The sequence below is a fragment of the Urocitellus parryii genome, chromosome 2, assembly GCF_045843805.1.
Source record: "Urocitellus parryii isolate mUroPar1 chromosome 2, mUroPar1.hap1, whole genome shotgun sequence".
Classification (NCBI taxonomy): domain Eukaryota; kingdom Metazoa; phylum Chordata; class Mammalia; order Rodentia; family Sciuridae; genus Urocitellus; species Urocitellus parryii.
In genome coordinates this window covers 5,025,045-5,037,819 of record NC_135532.1, presented here as the reverse complement: position 1 = coordinate 5,037,819, position 12,775 = coordinate 5,025,045, and the positions used below count along the sequence as shown (strand labels likewise).

The window sequence follows — 12,775 nt, the reverse complement described above, 5'->3', positions numbered from 1 at the left end:
CCTTTATTATTTTTTGAATATTCTTAACAGACTGGAACAAAACATTTTTTATTCAAAACAAAATATGCATACTGTACGCATGTTGCAGGGGTTAGTATGATGCAGAGGGTAAAGTCTGTTTGAACAAAACAAATGCCTGGGGATTTCATAGCTATAAAGTCAATAACTAAATTTTGTTCGCTAAGAGGACCTTTTCTATGGATTTCCTTCATCTCCCAGCCACACAGAAACCTCCCAAAGTGCACTTCCCAAGTATACTTAGAGAATAGGAAGGAATGTAAAGTGTTTTTTTAAATTATTTGTTTTGTTTGTTTGTTTGTTTTTTAAAAACAGCCCTTATTAACTCTTCCTTCCAGTGATTCTACTGTAAACTCATAAAAGCCATTTTTAGAAAGCAAATTCATATACACTCAGCAGGTGAAATGTTCCCACAAAGAAAAAAAAAAAATACAAACAGAGTGATCAGACTTCTCTCTTCCTCAAGTCCCTAGAGCGTGTTGGAGTGATAAAGTTTTTGCACTGTAATAAAAATGGCTGACCTATTTATTTTCTTTAAAAAAAAGTAGTTGTTCTTCTGTGATAATGCAGAATTGCATATACTTTATACCTGGAATAATTCAAAACCCTATGTTGGGGAAATACTGGGATACAACTGTATATAATGTGTATACTGCAGATGTTGGAGCAGTTCTAGAATCTCTTCCACCACGATAAAGGAGGAAAAGTCCTGTTTGTGCCCTCCTTGGTCTCTCTGACACCATCACAATGGCCCAAATGTGCTCGTAGATTACAGAGCTGAACTCAGTGAGAGCCTCCTCCATGGTCAAGGGAAGGCCCTGCCCGCTCCCTGCTGCAGTGCTGGACGCTGCTCCTGTCCAACTGACCAGCAAGAAGGGACTGGATTGCTTGGGAATGGGAACTGGAGCAACTCAGTTCATGATAACTTTTGTTTCTTTGTTTTGTTTTCAACGTAAATATGTGTTACTGCCGGATTCCACTCTGGTGGAACACACTGCTTGTTCAGCTGGAAGGGAACCCCCACCGGCCCCCTGGGCTCTGCTCCCATCGGGCTGTGCAAGGGCTTGCACACCCATCACTGTAGTTACACAGACAGAAGCAAGCGGATGTTGTCTGCTTAGGGGACGAGAAGAGGGAGGGGAGGACGGGCTGGGAAGGGTGTGGGATTCATGGGTAGAGGGAGACTTAGGGAATTTTTTTATTTTTATTTTATGTTGTTTTCTTTTTTTTGTCTTTTTTATCTTTTTATTCTTTTTTTGTTGTTGTTGTAGTTGTTTTTTGCTATACCGTGAGGTCATAGCAGTCATCCTCTAATAGAAACTGACAGGACATGAAGACAGAACTACCTGATGGACACACACGATGGCTAGAAATAGCGAGACAGCGAAAAGACTTCGTTCACCTCGGAGAAACCATCCCGAAAAATAAGTCCTGTATTAACAAGTGCAGAGAAATAAACAAACAAACAAACCCAGACCGGAACGAAAGCAAATAAAACCTCCAAACATTAAAACACAGTGTATAAAATGGTGTGAGAAATTGAAAGTCACTTCACAGCCTTTTAGTCAATAAAACGCTGCGGGGTGTCCTTTTTGGAATCAGGCCCATCTTCTGAATTCTACCCTTCAGGCCTTGCAAGAAGAGATCCAGGGTAAAAGCACCCAGTTTCTGGTGGGTGGGGCAGCAGTCGTTGCTCTGGTGGGCCGCTGGCTGGGGACGCTGTCCCCCTAGTCCTCGTTGGTGGCGTTTTCCTCCAGCGAGGTCATGCCGCCCAGGCCCAGGCCCGCGGCGTTGTGCGCCGCGGAGGCGGTGAGCACTGTGTGTAGGAGAATCAGTACCAGGACACACAGCTTGAGTCTGCCACTGCACAGTCTGGTGGCCGAGGACACGGTGAGCGACGTCCTGTGGCAGGCGTCACTTCGCTGGGGCCTCCCTCTGCGGGGGCGGTCGGGCTGCTCCCCGGTCCGGACGTCACAGCATTCGGGCTCATCATTGGTGAGGAAGGTTTCGTAGAGCCCTGCGGGGAGAAGCGCACAGGTTAGCGCGGGGCACGGGCGGCAGGAGCGCGGGCTACAGGGCCCCCCATCACCACCTAACGCTGAGCTTGGTAAGGGCGGCACCTGCGCAGCCCAGAGCCGGCCTGGCCTCCAGCTCAGGGTGTTCTTGGGTATTCCTGCCACTTGTACCAAGTGCTGGTGGGTCCTGAATACCGAAAACAGATGTCATCAGGTCGCAATCCGAACCTGTGGTTCTGGACTGACTTGGAGAGCAAAGACACCCGGCTGCCCTTTCCCCTGCACCCCTGAATGCCATGCATGGGCTAACGCTGGCTGCGCTGAGGGAGGCCACCACCAGTGGTCATGGTGCGCTTCCAGGAAACACGGAGGCCAGCGGTTTGTGCTCACGAACTTCCTCTTGCCTTGTCGGAGCAGAACCATCCGTGCGGCTAATGGTGCTCTGGTGCTTTGATTTATCTGTGGTGTGGTGTCTCCCCACATTTGCATTCGCTACACTACGGAGGACCTTGCCTGCACTGGAGGGCTGCAAGGGAGCCCTCTTCCCATCCACCCTCCCACTTCGCCTTTCAAGAGTATCTGTCTCTCATTCTCCTGTTCCCTTTCTTGCTCTTTTTTTCTCCCTTGCTGAATATCTTCTTCTTTTCCCCTTTTTTCCTCTGAAAATACATGTTACTCTTATTTTGAAATTGATAAATACATATTTTGAAACTTTGGGATTGATGAAAAGAATAAAAAACTGCTTGTCTGTAATCGTTCCAATCTTGTGCATTGCTGTGTCATGCCTAACACTTTTATCTAGCTGTGTAAGCCATTGTGCTCCTAATTTTTGTCTGATTGAATCATTCCCCCATGGGTGTTAGAATGAATTTTCTACGCACATTTTGACATAATACTCTCATGCTTGGAAAAAATAAGGATAATAATAGAGTAGTTGTAATGATTAAATGAGATTTCTCACGTAAGGTGTTTGGCTCAGGGCCTAGCACATAGAAGTAACTTGAAAAATCTGGCTCCTGTTAATAGTGATAGTTACCAACAGCATTTCATTGCTTCTACCCATATAGTAACATCTAAAGACCCTTCCTTTCTCTCCAAATGAGGTATTTGAAGTCTTGGCAAGCCTGGGCCTCTGGGGTTGCCCATCCATGGAGTCTGTACCACTTGCTTGGCTGCTGTTCCTTCCTACCATGTCCCGTGTCACCATCTGCCTAACGCTCATTCATCTCTTAGGTGTAGCTCAAGTGGAACTGCTTCTGATATCTCTGCTCAGACTCCCAGGCTGCCAGTGCACTTTGCCTCACTATTCACTAGAGCAATTATTATTTTTTCTTTTAATTACAATTGCCCTTTCTCTCAACAATTTCCTTACTCATCTGTCAACTTAAAACATGAACTACACAGTTTCAGCATTGCATTCCCAATAAGTAGCAGAATGCCTAGATAAAATACTCCATCAGCATTTATCACATGAATACACTAAGTGCCTCTGGTTACTTAATTTAAAAGAATCCTTTAAATAAGATACGTTTCAATCTTCAGTTTCTTTTAAAGAAATGACCAAGATATCCTTATAACGATGCTTACAATATTCATTTCTTCTTAGGCATTCAAAGGTAAACTTCACCTTCGCCTAGGAAGAATATGGAAAAAAAACTGAATTAATGAGATCTGCAGCTGCGACATTTTTACTGTATGATATTTTCTTTTTTTCATATAAGATACCTCACTGGTAGGCTAATCATTTATTGAAGTATGTTTTCCAGTACTATATTCTACAATGAAAAGAGTTCATACTGAGATAATAAAAACAGGAATCTAAAGGTCATGTAGATCAACATTTTAGAATATTAATAGAACATATTTAACAATGTCGTGTGAGGAAGAAGTTCTTGGGAAGTCTTTCAGAAGCTGGCCTGCTAATCCAACAAAGGTCATTTCACAAAGAATGCAGTGCATGCAGGCCAATAAAGGAACACTTCTCTTTGAGAGGCACAATTGATATTCTTTCTTTTCCCCCTGCCCATCTTTTAAACAAGAGTTTTTTTTTTTTATTAAGTTATACATGCATACATACTAAAGTTCAAACAATGCCACAGGGTATGTTACAAAATAAAAAAAAAATAAGATCTTCCCATCCCTTATCTCAGATGTTTCCTTCTCAAAGGAAAATATCAGCAAGTTTTTTAGCTCCAATTTGGAATGTTTTACATTTCCCTTGCTTTTCACACCCTCTGTAGACTCCTCCTTAGGAGATACGGGGTAATACATATGGTCCTCTCCTTCCTCCAGGAAGTAGCCTCCCTCCCAGCCATCCCCTCTTCCTGAAGGAGCAAGTCAAGTCGCATGCTCTGTGTTCCCTTCCTTCCTTAGGATGCCACCAGCCGGTCCTCCACCCGCCAGGCAGTGCACTCGCTCTCTGCTCCCAGGCCCTCTGCTCCTCCTGGAGCTCCTCACTCTGTGTACTGACTAATTCTGCCCCAAACAAGCAGTTGGTTCTTTCCATGCATCAGGGTGTTTCCCCTGCTCATCTTCCCAAGGAAGTGCCTGTTGGACCTCGGCCAGTCTGTACAGGCACAGGCACGCCCTGGAAACTGCCCGGCAATATTGTCTTGAGATTATTTTTTAAAAATTAAATTTACTTTTCACAGTATATTTAAAAGCCATACATATGTATGGGTTCCCAGGTGACATCTCAATATGCATGTACACTGTACCATGTTAAAATCAGGTTGAGCATGTCTACCTTCTCCAACATTTATCATTTCTTTATGTCAAAAATATTCAAGAATCTTTTCTTCTAGATTTCTCTAGTACAAAGTACATTACTATGACCTAGAGTCACCCATACAACAGCACACCAGAACTACTGTTAGCTGCCACCTAGACCCATCAATCAGCCTTCCCTCCCTCTCCTCTTTTCCCTGCCTTAGTAACTGCCATTCTACACTCGACTCCATGAGATCTGCTTTTTTCAGATTCCACTTATGAGGTTATGTGATGCTTGTCTTGCACATTTCCCTTAACACAATGCTCCCCAGTCCCATCCATTTTATTGCAGATGACAGGATTTCACTTCTTGGCCAATGTGAGTGGTTCTGTAACAAACACAGGAGTACAAGTGTCTCTGACACAATGACGTCATTTCCTTTGGATAGAGACCGAGAAATGGGATTGCTGGATCTTATGGTATAAATTTTTGAAGAACTTCCCATGGTTTTCCATAATGGTGATGCTAATTTATAATCCCACCACCAGCAGGACTGTCCACCACCCATTTATCCATGTCCTTCAGCACTTGCTATCTTTTGGGTGACAGTCACTCTACCTGGAGTGATTTGATATCTGGTGTTTTGATTTGCATTTCTCCTGAAGATTGTTGTCACCTCTCTCCTACGTTGGACTTTCTGTTTCTTGTATCCTGTGCTTTCTCATTTTGGAGGGCCTTAACATCTAGTGCTTTCAGGAGGAAAACCTCATGGCAAATGTCCAAGACACTGTATGCCTAAAAATGTGTTTTTTCTATTTCGTATTTATTTGGTTCTTTGACTGGGTCTGGAATTCTAATCTAGAAATTGTTATCCTTCTGATTTTTTTCTAACATGGCTCTCATATTTGGTTGTTGTATTTCCAGAACCTGTTCTTTAGTTTTTTCTCTCTCCTATTTCATGTTGCTTTTTTTTTTTTTTGTTCTGTTTTCTAGAATACTGGCTGGGTTTTAGTGTGTAATTATATTCATGACTTTTATTTATGATATTCCTAGGAGATTTTTCTTGTCATCTGAGGTTGCTTTTTTGAAGGGACTGTTCTCGTTCCATGATTTCAGTAACTATGGCACACACATGGTGTTGACATAGTAAACTGCTTTCTTCCTCCTTTCTTTCCCTCCTTTCCCTCTGGGGAAGGCTTTGCCTTCCTGGTTGTCCCCAGATTGGAAAGCACTGGAGTCCAGCAGCCAGGGAGGGCTATTGATGAGGAGGATATAGGATGTAGAGGCATAAACTTATACAATTCTGTTTTCAGGTTAAGTTTCCCAGAAAACTCTGTCCAGTGTTGGCCAGGAGGATGAAGCTGGGCTGTTTGTTTTCTGAGCATGACGTGGGAGGAGGAGCTGAGGGAGAAGTCGCACATGCAGAGTGGGTTCGGGGATCTGTGCTCCATGGGGTCCTCCGGCCTTACCTTCCTCCTGGGTTTCCTAGGTCAACAACTCATTCTCATCTCCAAATTCTGGTTTCCTCCTGAAACAACTGTGCCACCCGTCTTCCTCCAGGGCGGGGGACAGGTGTGGAGAGCAGGCCTGGCACAGCTCACCTGGTCATCTCCTCCTGCAGACCTTACAGAGAGCTGCTCTGTCAGCCGAGTCTGGGGTGGAAACAGATTGGCTGTGCCTTCAGCTGCTTCAGCAACCTTTACACATGTCTCTTTCCTTCCTATTTTCCGAGGGGTTTTGGTTGGTGTCTTCTTATCCATTGTTTTGTTTTGCTTTTTGATTTATGCCTTAAAACATTTCTTTTAGTTTGGACTGTGTGGGAAATGCTGCTGCTCTTTTTATTCATGTCAGTGTGCCCTGTCCTAAATCCTGACAGATGCTGCGATTCCTGCTGGACACTTCCCAGTAAGCAAGGACACAGAGCCATCTGAGGACATCATTTCCAAATAAACAAGGACTACAGCCATCTGAGGATGTCACTTCTTTGCCATGTGTAGTAGAGATGAAAGGGTCACCTTAGGGTTCCCTGAAACCTGGGGACACTTGCTTCTTCAGGTGGGGAATGATGACTGCTGATGGTTTTGTCTTCGGAGTGTCCTGCAGGTGCTGCCCGCTGGATTGTGAGAGCTGTGACCCAAGCAGCCCACCCGAGCTTGATGGACTGGCTGGGTGGGAACTGTGGGCAGAGGAGTGGGGCTGGAGGAAGTGGGTCACCCGGGTGTACTCTGAAAAGGCTGCTATTCCTTCTACCCCTTCCTCCTTTCCTCCCACCCTCGCGCCTCCCTATCTGTCTGTCTGTCTGCTGTGGTCTCTCCATCCTACTCTGAGCTGAGCAGCCTTCTTCTCTGGCCCTTCCCCTATAATGTGCTGCCTCACTTTGGGCCCACAGCAATGATGTTAGAGTCTGTAAACAAGTCAGGATGGCGCCTGGCATTTTGCAGAGGGAGTGGTTTGTGAAGTAAGGCCAGCGAGCCATTAAGTGTGGAGATTCCTTATTGGTTGACTGCTGTATCTAGTTTATGTTAATTAGATAAGCTGTGTGGAATGTATAAATACCCCTCCTGTCCTACAATAAACGGCTCCCACTCCTGCTGTATCAATCTACACAAGTTGCTCGTCACCCCCTGTTAGTTTGCTGCAGCCGGACTGCGGCACAATGAGTCCTCCCTCTGGACGGAGACTTCTGAAACCATGAGCCCCAAGTACACTTTCTTTCCCTTCAGTTGTTCTTGTGGGGAATTTGGTAACAGTGACACGAAAGCTGACTAATCAGATAGCAAAATCTCACATAATATTAACTATTTCTGTTATGAGTTGGGATAAACAGTAGAATCCGAATTTATTATTAGGAAGAGTTTTAAAGAACATTAAATTCACATTATTTCTCTGTTTCCATTAGACTAAGTCACAGAAGAACCTCATTTTTTTCACAGCTCAACAATATTATAATGTGATTTTAATAAGTATTATCTAAGAACAGGTAAGTTAAATATCTAATGAAATCCTTAAAATAAATACATGATCATAGAATTCTTACTTATCTCAGGTATTTACCTTTTAGGATATTTGCACCTAGGAATATATAAGGATAACTTTTCAAATATTTGAACTAATAATACATTTTAAAATACTTTGAAATATTTTTAATTATGTAAGCTTGGAACACATTAATGTTAAAGGACAGAGGGAAAATCACCCTCAATTAGAATTTTTTAGCATGAAAAAACAAAAAATGAGAAATTACTAGATATTTTCCCCTAGTCCTTTTTTTTAATCAATGAAGATACCCACACCTGTAACACACACACACACACACACACACAAAGATGCATATAATATATAGATTTCAGACATAAAAATGTATTTAATGTGAGATTTGTTTCACAATATTATTTGATTCTAGAATATTTATTTTCTTTTATGCATGTATGTTAGCAAGATAGATTGTGTATAATATGTATATATTTAAAATCAATAATTTTTACTTATTTTAATCTTTAAAAGAACTTACATTAGCAAAAAATTTATTTTATACTCTAGACAACCTTACATGACATAGAATTTATAAACTACGCAAATAAAATTTCATGATTTTCATTTTTTTTTCCAATGGTTATTAATCTATCGAGATTGTTTTGTCTCACTCTTGATCATACTTCTCTAAAATATATATCATTTTATAGAACATTTTACACTTATTAACAGAGTTGTTCATAATGTCTAATTTAAAAACTCTAAAAGTGTCTATATCTCTTCCCTATTGTTAATATTTTATTCCACTTTATTCTTTTGTGATCTATGATATAACATGAAAAGCTTTATTTTTTAATGTTTGTTTTATCAATAAACATACAGCTCTGGACAGCATGTGCACTTGTTCTGTTTGTCTACACATTTATTTCTTCATTTGGGCTCAGTATGACTCTGTCTTTTGTCCCATTTCCTTTTATCATTTCCCTCTAACTGCATTGTATTGAATGCCACTTTACTCTATTAAAGTTTATTTTAAAGTATAAAAAATGTTTTGCTCTAAATTCTTATTTAATAATAGCACTAGATAATTCTCTTATTCATATTCAGTGATTTTACATATTTTTAATTGCAATTTATATTTCCTTTTCTATTTAAATGTCTTTGAGTCTTTTTGCTACAATTTTAATTAACACATTTTAGGACTATTTTGTAACTAACTTCAAGTTTATTTATATTAAAGAATTTATTTATATTAAAGAATTGGGCATTTAAGTGTGCCAGGCCGGATGGTACATGCCTGTAATCCCAGTGGCTCAGAAGGCTGAGGCAGGGGGATTGCAAGTTCAAAGCCAGCCTCAGCAACTTATTGAGGCCCTAAGCAATTTGACGAGGCGCTGTGTCTAAAAAGAAAAAAAAAAAAAAGAATCTGTGGATGCAGCTCAGTGGTTAAGTGTCCCTGAGTTCAATCCCCTGTAAAAATAATAATAATAATAATAAATTAGCTCTTTTTCTGATTGTTTCTTTGTCTTCATTATGCAATCTTTTAAAATAAACATCTATGTTTAAATAAACATTAACAGAAAAAAAATGGCACTCTTTAACCAAAAAATATATTTCATCTGTTTATTGGGGTTTTATCATTGTAGTTGCTTTGGGGGTGACCTTGCATACATTCTGTCAGGGTCATCTCTACCCCCAAGAGTGTACCTTTCTGTTCCACCTTTTGACCTCAGTGCTTCTGGCTGGCCTGCATGTTTCTGTGCTGTGTCTCCGTCTGGCCTCACAGTGACTGCAAAGGAGAACTTAAGACTTTGTATGTCTATTGCCAGGCAGGTCCGCAGTGTTGACTGTGGTTTCCTGATTGCACAGTATGGCTTCCATCATTTGATACTGAATGTCCCCTTACCATTCTCTCTGCACCCTGTCATTGGCTATGTGAGCATTCACTGCATATTTTTTCTGTTTGCGAAATTCATTTTTATTGATTTTCTTACACCTTTTTAAAACAATAATTATACACACTTGAATCTATGCTTATCTAGTTACTAGTGTTCATGAATGAGTAACAAATTCTTACTTTCTTTAACTCATTCCTCATCATTTTTGGAGTGTTTATTTAGCTTCAAATTATTAACATTTTATATCTTCCCTCCCAGTAACTTTAACACTATTTCCATATTATTTCTGTATTATGATTTCTGTCATAATGTTATAAGCAACAGAAACCTACTGGAGCTAATTCAGGCAAAGAATAGAAAGCCAAATTCGGATCCTCCAGGTCTGCTGGAGACTGGCTGGACTCCTCGGCATTCCCCGAGACCTCAGCTGCAGGCCTCTGGCTCTTTCTCCACACACCCTCGCAGGCAGTTTCGGTTCTGATTGGGTCCCACTTTCAGGTTTCATTGCTTCTGCGAACACATCCTACTCTGTCGTTTTCACTTCAATTTCAGTAGGATTTAGGAACAGACGGGAGATCCGGTTTTGGCTTTAGCCTGCCAGCTTGAACCAGAAATCACACCCATTCTTAAATGCAGGGATTTGATTATTACCAAGGCAGTTTTTGTCAGAAAATGTCTTTGGAAATTGGTGTTTTCACATTAATATCTGTTCATTTTATATTTGCACAATGGTGATTTCACATATAAACTAAGGGTTACTTAACAATAACTTACCAAAATAAATAAATAAACTCACTTTCAGTGTTACTCAAATGCTGCTACTTTTTGCCTCTAAACATTAAAAAAAATAGAAGGTTAAATAATATGTACAGAATTTGCTGCTTTTTCAAGGGTACTTCTTTATTTAGCAGTAGTTGGTATTGAATTCAGGACTGTTCTATCTCTGAGTTACATCCCAGCCACTTAGTTTATTTTGTTTTCCAATGATTTAGCTAAGTTGCTGAAGCTGAAGAAATTGCAATCCCCCTACCTCAGCCTCCTGAGGATCGCAGCTGTGTGCCATAGCTCCTGGCTTTCAGGGTTCTTTTATAACTGGACAAGTAAAACCATATAAAATGAGAGTGTTATCTAAGAAATCTAGAAAAAAATTCCAAATTGTAGCGACTATCTGAAAAATGAAAAAAATCAGACTTTGGAATAGTTATATGTTTATATAACTATTGTATAATTAAATTATAAACTATATGTTTATAATTTTTATCAAATCTTTTAAGCATGAGCAAATTTTATTAACTAAGTCATTCATTTGTAAATGAGTATTTGGGGGGTGAGTCAGGGTGGGCATATCAGATCCTTAATGGTGAATGAAGTTTCACATTACTACAGCTAAGAGACATGAATAAAATATATGACTTTTCTTGTGTTTGACATTGTTGAGAGTGAAGATTATTCCTCCACTCTGTCTCAGAATTATCAACACCTAGCAGGTTACTTGTCTATGAAAGAAAAATGAACATTGATTTAATGAGAGAAGGAGCCAAGGAATGATAGAGCTTGTGCTGTAAGAGAATGCCACACAGAACTGAATGTGCTAGACCACAAACCACCTAGATGTAGCCGCACAGTAGCCTCTTGTGTTACATAGAGGCAACCCTCTGAGTCCACAGGCTCAGCATCCATGGACTTAATCAACTGCAGGTCGAAAATATTAGGAAAAAAATGCATCTTTAATGAAAATGTATGAAGTTTTTTCCCATCATTAAACTAAACAATACAGTCTAACAACTCCTGACATAGCATTTACACTGTATGGTATTACAACTGGCCCAGCGATGATTGAATGTGTATGGGAGCATGGGCATAGGTTACAGGCAAATCCTATGCCATTTCATCTAAGGAACCTGATCATTTTGCCGATTTTGGTATCCCTGGGGGGTCCTGGGCCCAATACTCCAATCCCAACAACTGTCCTGGATAAGGAAGAAAAATCACAGACTCTTTAAAAAGGCCCATATGGACCTGATTATGTAAAGGCCACTCAAAGCTAAAAGTTAACTGCACATAAGATAGAGTATAGATTACTCAAAAAATTGAAAAATGATACTATATGAAATTAAAATCAAAGGCCCACACTGAAATGGCAAAGTTTTACAGAGAATTTACTTATTCATTAAGACCATAAGCTAAATTTGGGAATAAATTGGGCATTTGAAATGTCTTGAAACTAAGCAGAGAATTTCCTCAACCGGTGTTCCCAACGTCTTTGAGCATTTTACTAAGAGAACAGACTGTCTGCAGCCAGAGAGAATATAGTCTAAACAGAAACCTAACACACGCTGTTAAATATCACATTTCACATTGTTATTTTCCCAAAATGGTCACAGTGATTTTTTTTAATTATGAAAAATGTGTTCTGAGAAAATAAGAAAGAAAAAAATGGACAAAGAAAATGAACATGCACCAAACATATTGAATTTTCCACCCCACCCCTAACAAATCCTTTGAGGTTGGCCTGGGTGATCACTGGACTTGATGGTACCCTGCATAGGGCACCCCAGGGATTCCGGGGAAGGGCCAGCACACTGCAGGACAACTGTCTGTGTCTGCCCTGAGTATTAGAGCAAAGGAGGGGTCATGGCAGGGACAGCTCCAGGGTAATATGGCCTTTGTCCCTCGTCCCTACTCTGAGAAGTTACCAAGTACCAGGATTATCAGGTGGAGACGGTGGGAGTTACCATGGCCAGGAGTAAATCAGCAGCTCTTTCTCTTCCGTGGCGGTGAACCCAATGTTCTTCAAAATGCATTCACTTTGCAGATTGGATTGGCTCTCTCAAATGGAAGTGCATTAAAAGAATCTCACAAAGTGCCTTAAAGAGCTCAGGTAATTCCAGCGCTGCCTAGGAGCCTGAATTTCAGGTGGATGTGAAGGAGCTGGATCTCCTTCAGGATGTCACCCTGCTTCCTGCTGAGTGCTGCTTTTGTTCCCTTGGATGCCCAAGAAGCCACTTAAAGAAAACTGCATGTTCCTCATTGAGAAATTATCCATTGCTCTCTATTTTTATTTATTTTTCATCATTTTTCTCTGTGAAACAGTACTGTCTGGATAACATGCTGTGGACCAGTATCATTGCTTAGTGATTGCCCACAGACTTTTTAAAATT

At 40.7% G+C, this 12,775-nt stretch overlaps 1 protein-coding gene across 1 annotated transcript in view; it reads right to left on the bottom strand.

The window, feature by feature from the left end:
• Nucleotides 1-1,745: 1,745 nt before the first annotated feature.
• Nalf1 (NALCN channel auxiliary factor 1) overlaps nucleotides 1,746-12,775 on the bottom strand; it is a 556,565-nt gene continuing 545,535 nt past the window's right edge. Inside the window, exon 3 of the mRNA XM_026400073.2 lies at nucleotides 1,746-2,035. Within this exon, the coding sequence (XP_026255858.2) occupies nucleotides 1,746-2,035 (290 nt within the window). The remainder of the gene's footprint in view (nucleotides 2,036-12,775) is intronic.